At 38.9% G+C, this 23,932-nt stretch overlaps 1 protein-coding gene across 1 annotated transcript in view; it reads left to right on the plus strand.

The window, feature by feature from the left end:
• The first annotated feature begins 10,560 nt into the window (after positions 1-10,560).
• ski (SKI proto-oncogene) overlaps positions 10,561-23,932 on the plus strand; it is a 151,315-nt gene continuing 137,943 nt past the window's right edge. The window contains exon 1 of the mRNA XM_033048101.1: positions 10,561-11,906. Within this exon, the coding sequence (XP_032903992.1) occupies positions 10,998-11,906 (909 nt within the window). The 5' untranslated portion in view covers positions 10,561-10,997. The remainder of the gene's footprint in view (positions 11,907-23,932) is intronic.

Genomic DNA, 23,932 nt, shown 5'->3' on the forward strand with positions numbered 1-23,932 from the left:
CAAAAACATATTAATAAAAATAAAAGGATTTGTTCTACAAAATTTGGATTCATTCAAAAGGCCGCACTTAATGGCCTAGAAGGCCGCAGGTTCCCCATCCCTGCGCTAGACTATGGTCCTACCACACAGAGCCTTGGTGTTGGCTGCACCAAACACCAATGAGTCCCTCAGCATGTACTCCTGCAGTCTGGAATGGACCAGTCGGCAATGTCGGCCAGAAGGTAGCAATGATATTGCTCTTAATGCTCTTAAGACAGTGGAATTGATTGTGGACTTTAGGAGAGCTCCCCCTCCCCTCACCCCACATTTAGGATGAGAAGGGATCTTATTGAAACATAAGATTATTAAGGGATTGGACATGCTAGAGGCAGGAAACATGTTCCCGATGTTGGGGGAGTCCAGAACCAGGGGCCACAGTTTAAGAATAAGGGGTAGGCCATTTAGAACGGAGATGAGGAAAAACCTTTTCACCCAGAGAGGTGAATCTGTAGAATTCTCTGCCTCAGAAGGCAGTGGAGGCCAATTCTCTGGATGCTTTCAAGAGAGAGTTAGATAGAGCTCTTAAAGATAGCAGAGTCAGGGGATATGGATGATCAGCCATAATCACATTGAATGGCGTTGCTGGCTCAAAGGACCGAATGGCCTACTCCTGCACCTATTGTCTATTGTCTAAAATTGAAAATGTTGCAGATGATCAGCAAGTCAGGTGGCATTGGCGAAAGAAAAGCATAATGTCTCAGGTTGCAGTCTTTCATTATAACTGAGAAATGCTATCTCTGAGTCTGAAACACTAACAATGTTTCACTAACCATTGATACAATTTGACTTGCTATTTTCTGTTATTTCAGATTTCCGGTGTCTGCTGTATCTTGTTCTTAAAAATATGCATTTTTGAAGCATTATCGTGATTAAAGGTATCACCACAATGAATTGGAACTGTTTCCATACGTAGCATTTGGCATCAGAATCGGGGACACATCAGGATTATCACCAGACAGTAAAATTATGGTAGTTCAGAGCAGATTCTGAAGAAATGCAACTGGCAACTCTGATTGTTGTCCTCTTGCACTAGTTCAGTGAAAAGTAAACTTTATGTTCAATTTTCCAAATGCGTACATTTACTTGTAGGTGTGTTAACATTAATTATTAGTCACAACTGAGTAAATTGCTACATAGAATATTTCTTTTTAAATTAAAGCACAAATGTACTTATAGAATTGCATCACGTTTCCTAAGTATACTGGTGCCAATGGTTGAACTTCTGCATATTGTGTGTTGATTTAAAATCTTTGACTATTTTGCTTACATACAGCATATGACAATAAAAATATAACATCTGTCCCTGTTCTAGCTGGAAATGTAGATATGCACAATAGGATAGGCATCATCTGTAAACTGTGGAGCAGAATTAGTGTTCCAAAAATATATTAAAGATAAGTACTTAAAAAGCTGTTCTTAAATAACATCCATGTGTTCTGGTGAAGGAACATTAATTTGAAACGTTGGCTCCAACATTTGCAATGAAGGTGGGGTGGGGAGTGGGGGAAATAGCTGAATGCATCCTATGAACCCAGTAACCCTGGGGATGTATATGCCCTACTGAGCAAATCAAGAACTCATTATTTCCATTTCTCATCAAGCCATTAGCATGGAGAAATCAGATATTTTGGCTTGGCATTCGGAATATTTCAAATTTCTGAAAAGGTAAAGAAGCCCAAGAGGATTTGAATATTGAGAGAGAGAGATTTGGGGCTCAAGTGGAGTTAGGAAACACCTCAATGGGTAGAACACATTAATGGGAGGAATAATGCTCAGGAGATTGCTTCAAAACATCCCTGAGAGGTTGACAGGGTACTTGGGATGATGTCACATTCTAAGATTTAATTTTTAACTTCATCTTCTCCTGTCTCTTCTTTTCCAGTTCTGAGGATGGATCACTGTCCTGAAATATTAACTCTGCTTCTCTCTCCTGCGAAAATAGTTCCAACAATTTCTGTTTTTATCTCAGATTTATCATAATTTTCTTCTGTCAGTCATTGGGTTGCCGTTAACTTTATTTCCTTCTCCATGGATGCTGCATGACCTGCCAGGTGTGTTTTATCTTAGTGATTTCTGCTTATTTCAGTTTTTAGCACGTACAAATTTATAATAGAACCGCTAGTGAAAATGTCAAGTTGCGGTTACACTTTCCTGAATGTGGAGAGGCTGAAGTAGAAATTAAACAGATGCTAATAACAGATGCACCATATCATAAAGGTGAGATGCGTGCACCATTCTCATCTTCCATGACTGGCTAACTGACGGTTCTCTTTGGTCTCTTGCAATGGAAAATATAGGACTCAAAAACAAGAAATCTGTAGTGGATCCACATAACTAAATATACCGTGAATTTTGATCATTGGATTACCAAATTCAACTGAAATTCAGTGAAAAGTAAAATTTATGAATTCAGTTTTCCAAATGCATGAATTTATTCATGTGGGTTAACATTAATTATTAGTCATTACTAAGTAAATTGTTACTTACAGAATATTTATTTTTAAATTGGAGCACAAATGTACTTATAGAATTGCAGCACATTTTCCCAGTATACTGGTACAAATAGTTGAACTTCTGCATATTGTGTGTTGATTTAAAATATTTCACTATTTTGCTTACATATATGACATAATAAAAAATGAGTGTTATGTTAACTGATCTTAGTTTGGGTAACACTGGAGAAAATACAATTCATTCAATGTTTGTGGGCAATGAATCATAAATAAAATGAACCAGGGTTCATGTTCCTAATTGCTATCCAACGATTATTTAATGTATACAAGTGTAAAGAGAAGCTAGACACATGCTTATACTACTTACAATCACTGTTGCTATCAAAAATATACAGTATTATACCAACTTTGGCAAAACACCACGGAATGCTTTTATATCCCAGCAGGAGTCACTGTTTCAAAAGAAATATTTGAGAAAATTTGGAAAAGTGAAAGTGGGAAGAAAAAGTGTCTTGATTGTAGATTTGTGATATCCTAGCAAATCTTTAATTGTTCACAGATGCTGATGGATCTGCTTGCTTTGTGTTAGTGATTGTGCATGCTTGTTAAGAAGGCTGCAAAATTGACCTCCTAAGTGTCTGTTTCCTTGATGTTATGGCTGTTGATTGGCCTTCACTTCAGTGCATTGCCCAAACACATCAGATGTATCATTCATCAACTTATTTCTTGTGTAATGTTGATTTAATATCAGTAATATTAATTTATTCCATGAAAATATGATGAAAGCATTGGTTCACTTTGTGTTAGCGCATTGTTTCTTTGATGCACTTTGCTCATCGATGTAATCACAAATAAAGTTCATCAATGCCTCTACTTCCTCATAAATATGAGGATATTCGGCATGTGGCCGAATATCTATCGAACTTCTGCAGCAGTACGGTGGAGAACATACTGACTTGTTGCATACTGGTTCAGTAACTCGGACGAAGGCACAAGAATGAAGGAGGCTGCAGAAAGTAGAGAATATTGCTCAGTCCCTTAGACATTGACCTCCTCCTCATCATAGGGATCTACAGGAAGGGCTGCCTCAGTAAGACAGCTAATATCATCAAAGATCCACATCATTCCATCTGCACTCTCTTCTTCTACTACCTTCAGAATGAAGGTAAAGGAGATTGGAAACCATAACCACCAGGTTCAAGAACAGATTCTTCTCAGCAACCATTGTGCCCCTGCACAACTGTAACCAAAACCCTACCTCTGCATTGAGCTACGATAAACTTTGTTTAGATGGCACTCTATACTTTGGTTTGCACTATTATGGCCTGGTTACCTAGAATTACTGATAATGTATTGTATTTTTGATTTATTGTATTATTGATTTCTGTACATTTATTAATTGTCTTGTGTCAATGTTTGTGTGAAGCTGCAGCAGGTAAACAATTAATTGGATCAGGCCTTATCCACAGTGAATATTCTAAATCCAATTCTCCTGTCCTAACTTGACAGAGGAGTGATACTACTGCTAACTTCATTTGTCCAAATTAAGCTCTTTGGAAAACAGCCACATATTGTAACACACCTGCAGTTACTCAACAGGTCCCGAATTTGCCTTGCCAGTGACAGTCAAGGTAATGCTGATTCTGAATTTTCATGCCTATGGCTCTTTCCAAACTGGTGCTGAGCCAAGTCACTTCTTCAAGTTTGCAGTGTATTGCTGCGTTAGGAAGATTATGGCAGTTCCCAACAAAAGGATAGATTAGTTCATTTTCATCTATTTGGGTAAAACCTTCAGGCAGAGAGAACAGAGTTTGAAGTTGGTAGCATGGTGGCTAGGATGTGGGATTTAATCATGCTTTTGTTGATCTTGACCAAGCCTGAAGTTGTGTCTATGCCTTCATGTTATTAAGGTTTCACTGCTGCTTTAAAACTTGATTCTGATCTCCTCCCCACTACTCCCACACAATATCCCCATCCCCTCAGAGCCCCATACCTCTAACCACAGCTGTTGTGCTGTGGCCTGCAATGAATCAATGAATCTTGCACAAGAATCTTTTCCTCTGTCTTATCAACCTAGATATTCAGGGCCAAGGCTTAAAATTCAGAAACATGCTCTTATCTGTGCTCCTCCGTGGCATCCATCCAGCTCACAACGTTCATGGAATGACTTCCACATGTGGTCACAGGGAATTTGGATTTCCACTCTAAGTGGCAGTGATGCAAGTTTGATCAGTACTAACTTTTTTCAGTTGCTGCTAGCTGCCCACACCATTGGATTTCACAGCCGTGCACCTAAGTTCGTCACAGTGCAATTGGTGGTTGACACAAAGATTGTGATGATGATAGGAGTAGCAATTTTGAATCCAGGTGAATCCAAGACAAACAGGCCACAGGCATAGGTGGATCAACACCCGTGTTCCCAATGCTATGGTAGACACAACTCCCCCCCAGCCTTTAATTTTAACGAAAGACTTTAATGAAATATAGGTCATGCAATAATGCAAGCATCCTATGTCCTTGTGCAGTGCAAGAAAACATAAAATACAAATCAGGCACACTGACATCGAAGGTACACAAAATTGCTGGGGAAACTCAGCGGGTGCAGCAGCATCTATGGAGCGAAGGAAATAGGCGACGTTTCGGGCCGAAACCCTTTTTGAACACACTGACATCGATCTTGGTTTTCTACTCCCTTTGTTTGGTGCTGGTGGACAGGAGCAGAATTTCAACCTCTTTATAAAGGATGTTGGATTCGTATGCAAGCTCGGCTGAATCCAACACCTGTTTAAACATTAATGAAGTCATACACAGACATTGAATGTTGCTTTATCTCAGAGGGTCACCATTGTTCACATGCTAATGTATTCATGAGAGTAAGGAGGGTAATTTACATTTAAAGCTAATTGTGAAAAGGTGTGTTGGTATATAAAATTCAGATTGACAAAATTATGTAATGCATTTTAATCACGGTAATAATGTATCCAATTAACATGATCAGCTACATTTATATGTAACATAAAAAGTTACATACAAATTATTTAATAAAATGAAATAAAAAATTGTTAATATGCACACACACTGATTCCACGTTGTGGACGTGAGTAATAAGTTTATAACTAGAATACTAACTAAGTTAAATGAAAAACTTACAAAATGATGTTCAAGCAATTTATGGATACTATTATTATTGTCATTATACCTGCACTTGTTATAATCTTTTGATGTGTCTCCTCTCTGTGGCATCGTGATCTCAGAATATGTGCAGCTAGAGTTCATGGTATGTACTGTTGGAAAATGAATGTCAAAAGACAGCTGGATTTTCACATATATATATTTTTTTAATGTGAACTCCCTCCTTTGTTCAATGATTTCAAAACTTTTATATTTCTCCCACCTCCTACCAATTAAACTGAAATGGGAACAATTAGCAGAAACAACCAATGAGTTTCCTCAAGTTGCTAAGCAACAATACACATACTATGACACATACTATGATTGGCTTCAGGTTTCAGATTCCTTTCTTTGCAAATGTTATCATGAAGATTATTCTGGCACTCACCTTGATTGCAATATACATGGACTCAATTGGATATAAATATAGTCCACTTAGATACCGACAATAGTGGCTAGGTTTGCATATGGTATGAGGGGTTCCAAAGTGAAGTCATGCAGAATTGCTAGCAACGCACATTCCTCCTTGACAAACTCAATGTGTTCTTATGCTCGTTTTGAACAGAAGATCGGCGGAATGACAACACTCATCCCAAAAGCCGTGGGTGTACCTGTACCCACGGTCACCATTGCAGTGGAAGGCAACTGACCAGACTGGAGTCCCTGCAGGAGTATTGACAGAGTTCTTTAACCAGTCCCTACTCCAATCTGAGGTTCCCACCTGTTTTAAGAAAACCACTATCACCTCAATGACATAAGTATGACAAGGTAGTATGCCTTAATGACATCCACCATTACAAAGTGCCTCAAGAGGCTAGACATGGCATCCATTGACTCCAGCATCCAGGACCACCTTGACCCACTGCACCTGGTACATGGCAGATGACATCTCCCACTCAACCCTGGAACATCAACATCTGCGTAACGTGGACACCGATGCCAGGCTCCTATTTATTGACCATAGCTCTAACGTGAAGACCATCATTACAATCAAATTCATCTCCATGCATCTGGACCTAGGAGTCAGCAAACCGCACTGCAACTGGATGCATAACATGCTGACACTTAGACCGCAATCAGTAAGGATAGGTGACAAATTATTCTCCACATAATACTCGACACCAGTATCCCACAAGGCTACTTTCTCAACTGCATACCAATATGCTCAAGACTGTACAGTCAAATTCTGCTCTATCTCTATTTTCAGATGATACCACTGTGATGAATGAGCCAGTTCCCAAACAATGATGAGAGCGAGTACAGGAAAACACATAAGACATCAAAATGAAGGAGTTAGACATTCACTTCAGGAAGCATCAGTCTGTATCCATGGTGCCAAAGTGGAGATGGTCGAGAGCTTCAAGTCCTTTGGTGCTAACATCACCAATGATTTGTCCTGGTCCACTCACATTGACACTGTGGTTAAGAAAACGTACCATGCCTCTTCTTCCTCAGAAGCCGAAAGAAATATAGCCCAGCCCATCATGTAAATCAGCCTCGTCCACCCCCCCACCCCCCCCCCCCCCCCAACCCCTTTCCATTAAATCATTCTACACATCAAGCTGCCTCCGAAAAGCAACCAACATAATCAAGGTCACTCACACACTGGTAATTCTCCCTTTTCCCCTCTCCTGCTGGGAAGAGGAATACAAAAGCTCAAACACACATACTACCAGATTCAAGAATAGCTTCTTTCCCACTGCTATCAGACTCCTGAATGCATCTCTCATATGCTACCTCTCATATCTCTGTAGATGTAACACAATGTTCTGCACTCTGTTTATTTTTTTATTTTGCTCTACCTGATGTACTCATGTATGGTATGATTTGCCTGGATAGCTGCAAAACAATTTTTTTTGTGCTGCATCTTGGTACATTTGACCAGAATAAACCAATATCAAACTAATATCAAAGACAGCGATCATTTAAATGAAAACAGGTTTTCTTTAGCAAAATTGATTTTTAAAATAGCATACAGTTAGGTTATCAAAGGGTTCCTGATGAATTAATGCTTTACTGATCTAGCTCATGACAGCATTCCAAGATCAGGGAAGTAGATGTGTAAGAAGAAACTACTGGTTTAAACCGAAGATAGACACAAAAAGTTGGAGTAACTCAGCGGCAGCATCTCTGGAGAGAAGGAATGGATGATGTTTTGGGTCGAGACCCTTCTTCAGGGATGTTACATATCAGGTGTGTTACAAATAGAAAACAACTCTAGCTTATCCAATCTTTTCATGGGTCAATTTTTCTAATTCTGACAACATCCTCATTAATCTCTACACCCACTCCGATGCAATTACATATTTCCTGTAAAGTGGTGATCAGACCTCTATGCAGTATTCAAACCCTGGCTTAACAAGTGTTATATTTGGTGCTCACATAAACAAGGGTCAAATTACTTACTGGTCAAATATTTAATTGATGGAACATTTGAGGAAGAAACATTAGTGACATGTTGACATAATGAAAATATTATAAGTGAAATGCAAGGACCTGATTGGTTCCATGAGTGAAGATAATGCATACCCTGAAGCATAACTGAATATTATGTGAACAAAGCATATTTTGGAAAAAAAAGGTCTGACATTTCTTCTCTTGCACAGTTGCATCCGAAACATATCTTCAGTCACTTTCTCCTCAGTACACTGTACCAGCCATAACAACTCACCTTCATCTAGGAGCATAATCTCTAATATTATGTCATGGTTAATAAAGGAAAGCCTCCCAAAAATGCTTTTCCATGACAACTGTCCTACCACCTTTTGAGGATCTGTGGACCTACACTGCAAGGTCGCTCTGTTTAACACCTCACAGAAGACTCCCATTTATCGGGTGTTCCCTTGCGCTGTTGTTCCTCCTGAAATGCGTTACCTCACACTTCTCCAGACTGAATTCCACTTGCAAATGCTTTCTTTCCTTCTTTTATTGTTGTTACATCCCAGATGTTCAACAAAAAATCTTTACTCGATAGACCTGTGAAATGTATAAAGTAAAAAAATAACAATGTGTTAATCACACCAATTCAAGACAGACTGTTTACACTTCAGGGTGAGGAAGGAACAATTAAGCAATCTAAATGCAGCAAGCTATGTGGTGCATTTTCATAATACTCTGATAGATCACTTTGGGATCCATATCAATTCGATTATATACTGTGTCCTCAAGAAGATATCAGTGCTGATACCAGTTGAAACTATTGTTTGCAGAGACTTAGTGACACAGTAGTTTGGACACTGGTCTTTTGGCTTGGAGTTCATGATTCAAATGTAGTTAGATTGACGGGGTGAAATATTTTTCTAACAGCTGAAAAGTGAAGTTCCTTCATAAAATATAGTTATACTGGCCTTGAAGACAAACTGATACTGTTTGAGAATGTTGCCAAGAAGCCCAAAAAGAACAAATATGGGAAATGGAAAAAACAATTTTACTTTGGGAAATTGCGAGAAACTATTATTACGAATGAGATAACAAGACAGTTGGAAAATATCAACCGGATTGGATGAAGTTAACATGAGTGAGTGGTCAAGTCAAGTCAAGTCAAGTCAAGTTTATTCGTCACATACACATACGAGATGTGCAGTGAAATGAAAAGTGGCAATGCTCGCGGACTTTGTGCAAAAAGACAAACAAACAAACAACCAAACAAACTATAAACACAATCATAAACACATACGTATTCTTTTACATATTAAATATTGGAAGGAAAAACGTTCAGTAAAGTTAGTCCCTGGTGTTCCATTGAGCCAAACGCAGGCAAATGGGACTAACTTAGATAGGGCATCTTGGTTGGCACATATGAGTTGGGTCGAAGGGCTACGTTTTCCTTCAGTTCCTCGCCTTCATTGGGTTTTAGGTTTCCTACTATTTCTGGAAAGCTATTCAGGTGCTTCATACGTCATATACTTGACATACAACTTTAAATCTCATGGACTTGGTAAAGATTGGGTAAAAATAAAGTCCATTCTGTTACTTTCCCTGTGAGGTTTAATGCCTTCTGATAATGCTAAACAGCCAGATGATTTAAAAATAATTAAAGAGTGGAGAGGTTTGACTGATATTTCCCTCCCAAACCATGGATCATGAAGGATTATGTTACATGAATGGGATGAGCTGAGAAGAGACTGCAGATTGAAATTACATATTCTTGATGTACTATCCACTATGCTACATTCACCAAAGCCCAATAAAAGATTTGCAGGAGCTGATAAGCATTTTGACCATGGCATTTTGTGATGGAGGAATTGGCCTGGACTTCTATGTGATATTAGAAATGGGTTTTATGACATACAAAATAACATATCTGAATGGTGTAAATATGAAGTAGAGTCTGGTTGGAATGGCAGGAGGGGTGCTTCTTGCTAGTTTAGAAGTCACAATGCTCCATGGATTTCCAGCAAACATCTTAAATCATTCTGAAATTTTGGACAAAATATCTACAAAATATATTATCTTTATTAGTATGGGATGGGCGACTTTATTCAGTTTATATCATTCTGACATTTATTTGCTGAAAGTGCGCTGAGGCAGTCGAACACACATATGTGGAATAAATGGGATTTATTTCATACCCAAATATATATATATTTAAGTTGTTGATTATCCATGAAAATAACTTTGCTTGATCACATCACCATTGTTCGAATTGCTTGAACAAAAATATCTCCCGCTCACGTTGTGTTGTGGCAGACTGATGATCTACAAAACACAAAATAGCGTGTTGTGTAAAAAAACTACTGATGACTAATTTTGAGAATAAATGATATCGAATGAACTTTGGGGAAAAAAAACTCCTCCCTCTGCTTTGTAGATTTCTCCGCGAATGATCTGTGAAACCAGTTATTGCATGTTTGTAGGCTGCTGTTGGAATCGGTGGGCAGTGTGCTGGTTCCTGGAAGAGCCCTGGGGGAGTCAGACGCATTCTTGGCTGAGATTCAATGCCTGACCTAGACGCCGACAAACAGAGGGGAGAAGGCAGTCTGAGCTGCAAGGTCGTATTGTGTGGATGTGCTGGGTCTTCACGCTTGCAGATTGTGGAGCGCAGAGGAAAAAGGAAACAAAGTGCAGACTCTGAAACAAAATTGGGGACTGGATTTCGGGAGGACTTGTTTACTGACCGTCTGTTTTAGAAGAAATCTTTTTGAAAGAGCACGGTTGTGGGTATGTTTGAAGGCAAGAGTACTGCAGAAACACAGCACGCCTGAGAGACTGGATTTCATGAGCTACTTTAATTCCGTCTGCGCTGGTGGGGCAAACTTGGACGCCGCGGCTTTTTAAAGAAGGGTTTATCTGATTTTTTTTACAAAACGGGTCTGCTTTTGGGGGTCCGGAATCATGGAGACTCTACCAAGATCTAGTTTTCAGCCTCATCCAGGGCTCCAGCAAACCTTAAAGCAGTTTCATCTCAGCAGTATGAGTTCGCTCGGCGGACCGGCGGCTTTTTCTGCCCGATGGGCTCAGGAGATGATGTACAAAAAGGAAACTGGGAAAGAAACGGATCAGATTATACATCTACCCATACAACCCCCTCCTGTAATGCCGGGCCCCCTCTTTATCCCCTCGGACCGATCAACGGAGAGATGCGAGACCATTCTGGAGGGGGAGACCATTTCTTGTTTCGTAGTTGGTGGGGAAAAGAGGCTTTGCTTGCCTCAGATTCTGAACTCCGTCCTTAGAGATTTTTCTCTCCAGCAGATCAATTCGGTATGTGATGAATTGCATATTTACTGCTCTAGATGCACGGCAGACCAGCTGGAGATCCTGAAAGTCATGGGGATTTTGCCTTTCTCGGCTCCATCCTGTGGCTTGATCACCAAGACAGACGCAGAGAGGCTTTGCAATGCTTTACTCTACGGAGGAACCTACCCTCCCCATTGCAAAAAAGAATTTTCCAGCACCATTGAGTTAGAGATCACGGAAAAAAGCTTCAAAGTGTACCACGAGTGTTTTGGGAAGTGCAAGGGACTCTTTGTGCCTGAGTTGTACGGCAACCCTCATGCTGCGTGCATCCAGTGTATGGACTGCAGGCTGATGTATCCTCCTCACAAATTTGTAGTGCACTCGCACAAATCATTAGAAAACAGAACCTGCCACTGGGGTTTCGATTCGGCCAACTGGAGAGCCTATGTTCTGTTGAGTCAGGATTACACCGGAAAAGAGGAGAAAACTCGATTGGAACAGTTGCTGGATGAAATAAAAGAGAGATTTGACTACAGCAATAAATACAAAAGAAAAGCACCCAGGGTAAGCATTTCTAACTTCAGACGCTTCCCTTACTAAAGATAAAAATAGTGGATGATTTCCCACTGTCGTGTAAAGGAAACTAGGTCACAATAACGTTAAGTGTGCTTAATTAAAATATCTCAATTCAAGTTTTCTTTAAACCCATTACGGTGAGTCATGGGCTTGGTTTCGGCAACCCTTTCTGCAAAGTTTCTACATTTCACTACAAAAAAAGTCACATTATTTTCGGTTTCACAAATAGCGAAACTGGACACGCTTGTACTGAACATGGCAGTTTCAGTTAGGCAGTTTCTTGCATTTTGTTTAACATCAGCTCTGTAGAAAATAAGCATATATCTAAAAATACGTATTTTTCTTCGCTTGATGGGAACATTTTAAATCATGAATGATATCTTTAAATACTCGAAGGTGTGTATTTTAATCACTTCCCATTATAGATAATGACGTGCTAAGTTGAGGCATTAAGTTGACTACAGGCTGCTCAATATGCAGGTTTCTGAGCTGGGTGTGTTTCCCTCCTCACTAATATGTGGGAGGGGTTTTGCGCGATGTGTATAGGGAGAGCTGTCGGTTAACTCCGGGCATGTCCTGTGCAGAGCCACGCTTTATCCAATCCACATCCACCCAGCAGATCCCGAGGAGATTTCTTACCGAAGGGCTATTTATAAAGCGAATTGGGAAGCTGCTTAAGTTGATTCAGTGTGAGCATAGTTGTGATCAGATTCGTACACTAGAAATTGCACACGCATTTGTACCGTCTTTGACTGGGGACACCCGATTCAAGGCGGTGAAACTTTGAAAGCATGCTATCGTTGTAGTTTAAAAGCCCCGAGTTCCGGTCAATTTCCCTTGGCTCACTTAAGATCTCGATATTGAAGTAAAAAAAAGACGTCCATCGGGTTGGAATTAATTACAATATTTGTTTACGCGATACCTTGTTTTATTGCATTTTTAGAATAGGGACTGGCGGATTCTGCGCTGATATGTAGCTGGGTAAAGGTTACGGCCGTGAACCCAGGGCTGCCTCTTTTTTGAATGGAAAAGGAGTTCATTTGCATCAATTGTTATGAATTAAATAAAAGCAGCGGAGCGGGTATACTTGGGACATTGTTTGACGAGTGCACTGTTTGACTTTCAATGGGCTAATTCATTCCCTTGCGCCTTTCGGGGGTTGCCACTCTTAAGACTGTGCATATTACACGGATAATTACAGAGCCTCTAGGAAACCGAAAGCCAGCAGCTGAGGCAAAGAATGCGTCGGGTGTGTCACTCAACACTTTTAGAAAACAACAGTATCCTAAAGGAGAGAGTTAACTTTAAAAAAATAATTAAGTTACTGCAGTGTATCTTCCATGTTTGAAAGATGTAACTTTTAAAAGGGGTGAAGTTGTGATTTAAAGAAACCAAAGCGATCCATTTGCTTGAAAAGTAAAATATTACGCCTCTACATTACTATTTCAAAACTGAGACCCATCTTGTATACTTGTTCAAAAACATGCTATTAAATAACCCATTTATAAACGCGCGATTACGGGGAAATGAAGTATCCTTTGTGCCACCTAGCACAACTGAACTTTGCATCCAGTTTTAAAGGCCAGATATATCCTCGGTTTTATAGGAAATTACTCATACAGAAAATTGTATGAAGAAATCAGTTACACCTTTTCTGTACCCTCCGTGTCCTTTCTGTACATTCATGCAATTTCATTTTGTTAGTGTGCAATCTTCAATTTGCTGTTTTGTAATTACAATTGAATCTCACCAGCTCACACATTGCTGCACAACATCAGCCAGAAATTATGGGAAAATCACGTGCAATAAAGACAGGAAGTTGTGGCGAATGCGATTTGAATGGATATTGTGAAAGGACAATGTTCAGAAGTGTTACAAAGCCTCGTGTTCAGACTTTGTCAATATTAGCCTTGAGTTATCACTTTCACCTATTTAATATACTTCTAGCTCGATTAGAGTAGATGGATGTTGAAAATGATTTCCATCTATAGTTGTGAAATTTGATATTGGGAATAATTAACTTTCCAATCTTTTCCCAAGTCATTTTTTGGTGCCTATTTAATGCAGGGCCCAACGTTCAACAACAGTATTTCATACTTTGCAGTATACATGCGGACGTATATAGGAAGACAAAATTCCAGAAAAAAACCGCTGCACATTTGAAATTAAAACAAAAAGTGCTGAAAAAATTAAATAGGACACCTGTTTTCTGATGAAGGTTCCTTCCCTGAAACATTAATTGTTTCCTACTCCACAGATGCTGCCTGACTTGCTGAGTTTTCCCAATATTTTGTATCTAAATGAGAGATTTGAATAGTTTTGGTACCACATCTCTGAAAAATTGATATTTTGAGTGGCCTAGAGATTAGTTATCCAATATAAAATTTCGTGCAGTACACATTTTAAGCTACAGGTTTCTACATCTGTAAGTACTCAGGCGGGAAAGTTAAAAGAGACTTTTGAATGGTCTCTCACAGTTTGTCTTGTCTGCCTTAGCAAGCCTTTAATGTCTGGTTGTAAGAACAGATATACACCCAATAAGAGCTGTTTCATTGAGCAATGTGCCAGATGACCTGATGGAAGCTCATGTGCTCAGGCTCAGGGTGCTTGTGTGAACTCCCTCTTACAATTGACACGTGTCCAATCTGATTAGTAAGGGTGTCAGTGTTATGGGGAGAAGGCAGGAGAATGGGGTTCAGAGGGAAAGAAAGATCAGCCATGATTGAATGGCGTAGTAGACATGAGATGGGCTGAATTGCCTAATTCTGCTCCTAGAACCTATGAGGTACCACGCCATCAGAACCATCTAAAAAGTCAAGAGTGGTTTATTGTCCTATGTCCCACATAAAACACTGAAATTCTTACTTGCAGCAGCGCAACAGAATATGTAGACATGAAAGACAGACACAAAATGCTGGAGTAACTCAGTAACTCAGCGGGACAGGCAGCATCCCGCTGAGTTACTCCAGCATTTTATAACTATCTTCGGTGTAAACCAGCACCTGCAGTTACTTCCTACACAGAATACGTAAGTATAGTACTCTATAAACAATATTAATAAGCGAGAAAAAAAAGTTCAGTGTGTGTGTATAAACATATACATATATATCCCGTCATCGTAGTATTTTAGTATCAGTGTTTTGAGCTTCCACATTTTCCAACCTTTGGGTCTGTTGTTCAGGAGGTTTGTTCGTGCTGTGAATATGTGTCATATATATGCCCTCTGCCCGATGTTCGCGGTGAAAGTCAAAGTTGATTTTAAGCATAAACTCGCCGCCCGGTTTGAGGGGGGCACCGGGCGGCCGTTGGGGAGTGCGGTTGCCGTGGTGACGGCGGGAGCGCGGGGTCGTTGGTGGCGGGCGCGCGGGGTCGTTGGTGGCGGGCGCGCGGGGTCGTTGGTGGCGGGAGCGCTGGGTCGTTGGTGGCGGGAGCGCGGGGTCGTTGGTGGCGGGCGCGCGGGGGCGTTGGTGGCGGGAGCGCTGGGTCGTTGGTGGCGGGCGCGCGGGGGCGTTGGTGGCGGGAGCGCGGGGGCGTTGGTGGCGGGAGCGCGGTTGCCGTGGTGACGGCGGGCGCACGGGGTCGTTGGTGGCGGGAGCGCGGGGGCGTTGGTGGCGGGCGGGCTGTCGAGAGCGCCGTGGAATGGCCGCAGGTAGTCTGGCAAGTGGCGCTGCCTCAGCCGCCACCCCCCCCTCACTAAACACGTCAGGAAGACTTGAGTATTTTTTAAAAAAGTGCTTTGGAGCTCCTTTTTGAAGTGTCAAAGATAGTAGAAGCGTTTATATAGCAAGAAGGGACAAGCGGGTCAGGCAGCATCTCTGGAGAAAAGTTAGTCTCGTCTGGGTTTGAGTCTGAAGAAGGGTCTCGGCCTGAAACGTCACTTATTCGTTTTATCTAGAGATGCTGTCTGATCAGCTAAGTTATCCCAACTTTTTGTGTCTACTGTTTAAACCAGCATATGCAGTTCCTTCCTACACAGGGACTTTTTGGCTGCTTTTCCCAGGCAACGTGGTGTAGATGGAGTCAGTGGTGGGAAGTCTGTCTGTGTGATTGACTGGTCTACATCAACAACTCTGCAATTTCTTGTTGTCTTGGACAGAGAGGGCTGCACTGTGATGCAGTGGTAAAGTTGCTGTCTTACCATGCCAGAGAACCTAGTTTGATCATGCCTATGGGTGCTGACTAGAGTTTGTATGTTCTCCCGATGACCTCGTGGGTTTTCTCTGGTTGCTCTGGTTTCCACCCACACTCCAAAAATGTACAGATTTGTAGGTTAATTGGCATTGGTAAAATTGTAAATTGTCCCTAATGTGTAGGATAGTATTAGTGTGTGGGGATCACTGGTCGGCGTGGACTCGGTGGGCCGAAGGGCCTGTTTCCATGCTGTATTTCTTAACTAAACTAAGGGGCAAAATGCTGCGCAGTATTTAGCATTTAATGAAAGTGTGCCTATTTTGTTTGATTTTGTCATTGCACGATAAAGGCCTGTGAATTTTTAGCACTGAGTTCAAGTAAATGAAAAGAAAACAAAATTATGAAAGTGATACCTTTGGTTTTAATAGTTGAAGAAGTCACTGGGCATTCAAAGCACTTCATTAGTCCGAAGTGGTTTATTTTCACACCAGCCACAAGAAGTTCATCAAATATTAAGATATCATTCATTGTGACTGGATTTACTTTCATAATTTAAAGATCTTTTCATATTGTAGCAAATAACTTCACAAAGTTTGTGTCTTCTAGAGTAAAGAAGAGACTTCAGTGATCCACCCTTAAACTGTTGAATGAACCATATTTGAGGGTGGTAACCATTTTCAAATAAGTTTATTTTCAAATAGTTAATACAACTTATTTGCATTGATTGGTTTGATCATTTTGTAGAATATTGCCCATTTTGACCATTTTGAAGAACATTTTGTAGAATAATTCTCCCAACATTTAACCCATTAGTCCATGCTGGTTCTCTGTAACAGCAATTAAAATCCCATGACCTGCGCCTCGGAGCCCCACCATTTTATCCCCTTCAAATACTCAGTCCATTTCTTTATAGTTAAATCTGCTTCCATAACTCGTTTCAAGTAATAAATTCTGGATCCTGACTGTTTGCCAGTTGAAAATTTATTCCACAAGTCATTCCCTGGTTTCAAAAAGTGCTTTGTCAGAATGGTAAATTGTTTATCCAAAGGTTGGTACAGACGGTTGGAATATACAATGTTAAAATATTATATTCTCTGAATTAAAATATTTAATTCCTCCTCAACGGATATTACAGTATTTTAAAATGCACACTTTGAAAGACAACCCACTCCTCTTAAACATATTAGCTACAATTAAGGTACTTTAAAAAAATAGTGTTGAATAACATAATAGAAAGAATTGTTTTTAATATTAGTGTTCTTTGAACATTCACTTGATGATTTAAAGTATAATTTGAGACTAAGTTTACATCCAATCTTAAATGAGATACTGTATGCATTGCTCCAAATATTTAGTATATTGATGTGTCTATAAAGAATTTTTAATTGTTGGAAAGCTTCAATGATATGTAAATTAAGTCAATTATATGTAGGGTTTTAATTAGCAGCTAGGTTCATGTGTGAAGTACATCAGATTAATTATGTGGCACATCTGCTGATAATTTACTACTTTTCTGCAGACCCATCAAAACTGTGAAATTTGCATCCTTAGGTAGTTTGACAAGAAAGAGCAGAATTTGCCAACAAATAAATTATGTAATGCCTCTGTCTATGTTATGTTTGAAATTGTTTTGGTTTTGTAATAGGTTAAATAAATTGCTTCATTAAATTATAACTTGCTTCATTTCGGGAGTAATTTATGTGCAGTTTACCATGCGCGTTGATGTGGATTATATATATTTTTGATAATCTGTGTCCTTAATATACATTTCTCATACATGATGTTTTGGTGAATAAAATACAATTGATTATATTTTATCACTAAAGTAAATCTGACCTAACATTTTTAAGTGAAAAAGTTAAAAGTTGCCATTTCAGGTTTTCTATATATTGATTAAGTAATGCCAATTCTTTTTGTCTTGCTGTGTGTGTTTTGCAGGAGTGATGGGGACAAATTTAATCTGCTCCTGGGAAATAACTGTTTTTGCACAAGGGAGAAGGATATGAGAGGGATAGGTTATTACCAGTGGATGTGTAGCACATTGATCCAAAGGGAGTAAATTTTAAACTAATATATACAAATGGTGAATGTGGATGATTTTCAAAAACTTGTATTTTTATTAGAATGATACCTGCGTAATTTTAAGTGCTGTCTATAATATTTGTAGTAGAGTAGCATTGTAATTTGAATATGTGAATTTTAATCTCTTGAAAAGGAGTGTCATTGACAGCCCACAGTGATAGCCGCAAGGGAATTTGAAGATTTGACAGAGTGGACATTATGCATTCGATTGTTGACTTGCCTGAAGTCTTTCAAAATTATATTACGATATGCCATTCCTGGGAGCTCAGTATCTAATCAAATTATAAATTCATTGTTTGATGACTAGAACATGTGCATTTTTTTAATACTCCATATGAACACGCTGTTATGACATTGACCACCAATAGCAGTCTTTGCTTAAAATGCACAAGGTTACATATTTTTAAGTTTTGAATTACATTGACAGCTTTGTTAGTGTCATTCACTGACACCTGTCTGAGGAAACACCAACTCCTCAAGTAGTTCAAATCAAAGATCCTATAGCTATAGGATCTTTGGTTCAAATAGCCTGTCAACTTTTCCACTCTTTATTGTAACCCTGGTGGAATTAGTGTGTTGATGTCAAATGCGAACAGGCAGGCGTTGGCACAAATAATGGTCACTTAGATGGGAAGCAGAAGGTGCCTATCTGTAAACCTCCTCCTTTCCATCAGAAGAGAAAATACCTAGCACATGCTTTTTGGTGCACTACAATTTCTAGATCACTGTATGTATAACATGCATTTGTACATTTCAGTTCCAAGAACCTAGACAAGAAATCAATATTTAATTTGTTTAGGAAGGAACTGCAGATGCTGGAAAATCGAAGGTAGACAAAAATGCTGGAGAAACTCAGCGGGTGAGGCAGCATCTATGGAGCGAAGGAAATAGGCAACGTTTCGGGCTGAAACCCGTCTTCAGACTGGTTTGGTTTGGTTCCTTTCTTCCTTAAATTGGCATAAAATCTAAATAACTGACACTGCAGTTGAATGGATTATTTGTACAAGGAAGTTGCAGATCTGATCTTATTAAGCATTGGATGTTGTTTCAAAGATCCACCTGTAATTTATGCCAGTGGTTCTCAATATTCGTGAGTGAAAACCAACTGGTTCACATTCAGTAAAATATGTGCACCCCCTGAAATTGCCTAATGACATCATGGACCACTCCTTTTAATGAATTGGGGCTGCCCTGTGTATTCACAGGGATTCTCTGAGGCAGCTGTTGTACCAAGTATATATTTATGTATTTGTACTTTTTGTGAACTTTCTTACTATATTACCTCAATATTGTTATAGGCTCAATGTGGCTCTTCCTGAGAGGTTATCCACCCCAGATTGAAAAAAAAATGCTTTTGAGGTTGTGTCCAGGGTAACTAAAGATGATTAAAGTGAGCTGACATTTTCTGCCAACATTCATTTTTTGTCTTTCACATTCTGGTGTATGTTTCTTTTCATATTTTGGGATCATTGGTATGTGTAAAGATTTTTTGTTCTCTCTGCCTCATGCCAATATTTCTTAAAGGAAGTACATTAATTGTCTTTTTATAATTCAAACCATAATGTTTTCCAAAGAGATTTGAAAAGATTGTCTGCAAGCATAACTTCGTGCACATGTGTAGTCTGGTGAAATGATTGTTTTAATAGTACAACTTTTGCCGGGTGATCAAAGTTATATAGCAGTCATATTTAGAATTGGTATATTTTCAAGATATTGAGGGGAAAGTGGACGTGAGTTAGTGCAGGAAAGTGGCAGTGAAAGTAATAATCATCTTTAATCTTATTGAATGATGAAGTAGACAGGAGGGCTGAATGGCCTACTTATCTCATCTTATCTCTGGTTGTTGTGGTAAAGACAAACAATTCTTGAATGATTTTTGTTTTAAATAGTGAATGAAGTATCTTGATATTTATTAGCTGTAATACAGGTCCTCCCAGGGTTACAACAGTGATCCGTTCCTGAGAACTGGTCATAACCCAAACAGTTTGCAAGTCAGAAATGCAACCATCCAGCAATAGATTTAAATAAAAACACACAGCAGCCAATGGCAATTGCAGTTAAACCATTCAGATGTTGCTGTGAACAGAGTTCCCACACGGCTAAAGACGTCTGAAGCCCCACAGCAGTCAGCACAATTGGCCCTACAGTCTCCCATGCACTCCCTCGAATGTCCAGGCTGTACATAGCCTGGGTGTTCATTACCTGGGAAAGACCTGTATAAACTCTTGAAAACGGTCTCATGTGCTTTTATTATTTATATAATTTAAAAGCAATTAGGGCAGTAAATAAAAGTGCAAGTGAATGGACCTCTGTGTGGTACCCTATTGTATATACATTTCTTTGTCCAAGATTATAGCAGTAATCATAGAGAAAATATGGTGTATTGTTACTGCTACACTTTTTTTGTGAGTTTGTACTTCTAGCAGGCTGTTGTTAAAGATTGATTTGAATCTGCAGTGGTGTAGTGTCTGCCAGGGACAATATTATGAACTCTAGTCAGTAGCCAGTCTGTCTAGCTTGTGGAAGATATTCAGTAAGCTTATAAATCATATGTTGTTTTATGACTCTAGTTGGTAAAATTCTCGACTGGGCAGCTTGCTGACAGTACGTTCCAGACATTCTGTCAGAATTTTGCTGTTTCAGCCACAGTGGCTTTTGTGCACTGATGTCAGTTTTGATTCCCATGTCTTCCTGTGGCCATTGACATATGACCTGAATGATACAGTTTCTCCCACCCCCAAGGTGCCTGAATATCCCAGATGGTGGTGTGTGGGGGGGTGGGGGGGGGGGGGAGCAGAAGATCAAAAACCTCATGGGAAAAAAATGCTGGGATTATGTGGTAGCTCCAACATGAAAGTAGCCATGTCTTTAATCTTAAATTCAGTTGCTTCATTTTCAAGAAACAAAAAGAGACATTGAAAGTTGTATATTTCCATTGTGGTAAAGATCTCCTTATTAAGACTTCTTATTATCACAACATAAATTGTCATGGGCATTCTTTTACTTCTTTCTTTATATCCTTGCCCTGTCAGTTTGCGAGACAAGAATAAATTGGAAGAAGAAAATGGCAGTTTTGTCTTGTTTATTTTTTATTGTGATCATGTTTGTGATGGTAGAATAACACAAAATGCAAGTTAAATATGGCTGAGGATGTTCAGTTACCTCATATTAGTTCATCCTCCAGAACTTTCTTATTTGCTCACATTATTTGTTTAAGGAAATCCCTGGTCCTAAAAGTATCATTACAAGCTTGAAACTGATGGCCCCTGTGTTTTCTCTGCTGCCTTTTCCTTTTTTTTTGTGTGAATTTTATTATCTTATGACCCTTTATAAAGTCTTAGCATTAAATTATTTTAATAAAGTACATATTTGCTTTTCAGAAAGCTACTTTATGCCAGCAAAATATGAAAACAATACTTCACTCTATGTACAAAGGTTATAAAATATGAAGATTATTTGTAAAGATAGAAAGATAGGAAAGATTTAGTCAACGAGCCAAATGTAGGCAATTGGGACTAGTACAGTGTGTCAAATCGGTAGCATGAACAAGGTAGGCTGAAGGGCCCATTTCCATGTTGACTATATAATCTTTAGATTTGTCGTTTATTTTGCTTCCTACATGATATTTCTATAATATGACAAATGTGTACAGTGCTGGTTCACTTGTAACTTTTCAAAGGGAAATGAAAAATATATATATTTGGAAAATAAAAAGATTGCAAAATTGGGGTAGGGGGACGGAAAAGAAAACAAGGGAAGAGATATTCTTATTAGAATTTGATTGAACAAGCACAAATAATGGGCCAAGTAACATCTTTCTTTCATATATATATATTTTGGAGTTCATAATCAAAAGCCAATGTTAAAGTTAAATTTTCTGCTGCAGTTAGAATTTTGTAATTAGTTTCATAAAGCGCGATATGATTTACAAGCTTATTGAATACCTTCTCTGAAACTTTCCCCAGGCAACTCCAATCTAAAGAAATGAAGTGGAATTGTTTTATCTTAATTCTGTTGTTTATTATAGGAATCCTTTCTGCAGGACATTCTGTATCAAGTTTTGTAATTTCTGTTCTCCAGTAGTCTTAAAATATAATAGTGCCGAGATTGCTGGAATATAAAGACCAGAAATTAATAGGCTGGTATACTCCATTTGAGTTTAACCCTTTTTTCCTGGAAGAGTTGAGAAATTAATTGATTTAATTGGAATTTATGTTGGTGATACTGTTTTTGAGCCGATTCCATTTCTTTCCAAAGATTATTTTAAAGGTTTCACTCACATTTTTGGCTGCGTTAATTTAAAATTATTTTGTTAACTCAATATTTAAACATAGCATATACACATGCTCAGTATAAAAGCAATTGTTAATTTTAAGTGTTCCTTTCACTTGTTCCTCCTTACAAAGTGTCAAACATTTTTTCTTATAATCTTAGAAAATTACCATTGGAGAAGAACTGAAATATTGAGAGAGTGGTTGAATTGCCAGTGATCCCAGTCTCCCATTCTTTCTTTGTCTGCTTGTTTGAATATTAAAGAAGTGAAGAGGAGGGGTAGCATTTCACATGCAACTCTTGAAAGGTTCCCCATTCAGAGCATTGTGTTAGGACTGTGATGTTGCCAGGTTTCTGCATGGCTTTCCAGAGCGATGTCTTAAGAGACCAGTTTAATGTCTAGGCTTGGATTTAACTGTTTCCTGGTTTGAACAGTGAAATATTAGCAGCAAACAGCCTATGTGTTTGCAGACACTAACACTCTTCCAGATGCACAATCTAATAATTAACACGATTTTTAAAATGTATTTATCATGGAATTTTTTCATGTACCATTATTCAGTTTGCTTTGCAGATTAGATTCTAGAAATTGCTATGATCTTTCATGAAAAATATCAGGTTATTTCAATTTTCATGCCATGAAAGTAATTCATACATTAAGGTCTAGGAGAAATGGTAGACCACAAAATCTGATGCAACCCAAGTTGTATTTTAAACTATGTTAGAGGAACAAAAATGGAGCATAGCATAGAGATTAATGAAGACTTGGAATATAGGATAACCTGACTGAAAGTCCATTTGTGAGGTATCGACTCCACTGCCATAGATGGAAACAAAATCAGGGTTCTTATGGTCTTCTCATGGTTCTTGTCTCATTTAGTGCAACATGGCTCATGAGCCGAGTGAAGATGGTCATGGCTCCTTTCGTAGAGAATTATGCTTGGACAGCCCGCAGAGCTTGGTGCTGGGTGACAACTTTTAAAAGACTTGGTTCCATATAATTATGAGTGCTTATGGACTATATTGTATTAAAAGATAACCTAAAAGAACATGCGATGGTCCATTGCCGTAGTCAGGTAATTAAAGTAAAGGCTTACTTTACTTTAATTACCTGACTTGGTTTAGTGACTGGGCTGGAGATGGTTAACAGAGAAAATTAGTTGCAACCCATCCCCCATCACTTACTTATTTACACTTAGGTAGCTGGAGGGAAGGGGGTGGTTGTAGTAAGACTTTAGATGGTTGGATAGAATAATGGTTGTTGTTGCTAAATGTTTTATGCTTTCCTATATTCCGTATCAGTTGTTGTAGCCTTATGAGTGTTTTGAGTCTGACTAAATATTGTGATGGCATTGTCCATTTAAGAAGTGGGATTATTTATATAATGATTTACAGACTTTTTTTAAGGGGGGAGGGTTGTAAGAAATTATAAATGTTCAAAAATGGTTATGAAGTTTTACTATAAATTTGACGCTCAGCTACCATTATATGTACGATATATTATGATTTCCCTCTTATACCCAGTATAA

This window comes from Amblyraja radiata, chromosome 31, assembly GCF_010909765.2.
Source record: "Amblyraja radiata isolate CabotCenter1 chromosome 31, sAmbRad1.1.pri, whole genome shotgun sequence".
Taxonomy (NCBI): domain Eukaryota; kingdom Metazoa; phylum Chordata; class Chondrichthyes; order Rajiformes; family Rajidae; genus Amblyraja; species Amblyraja radiata.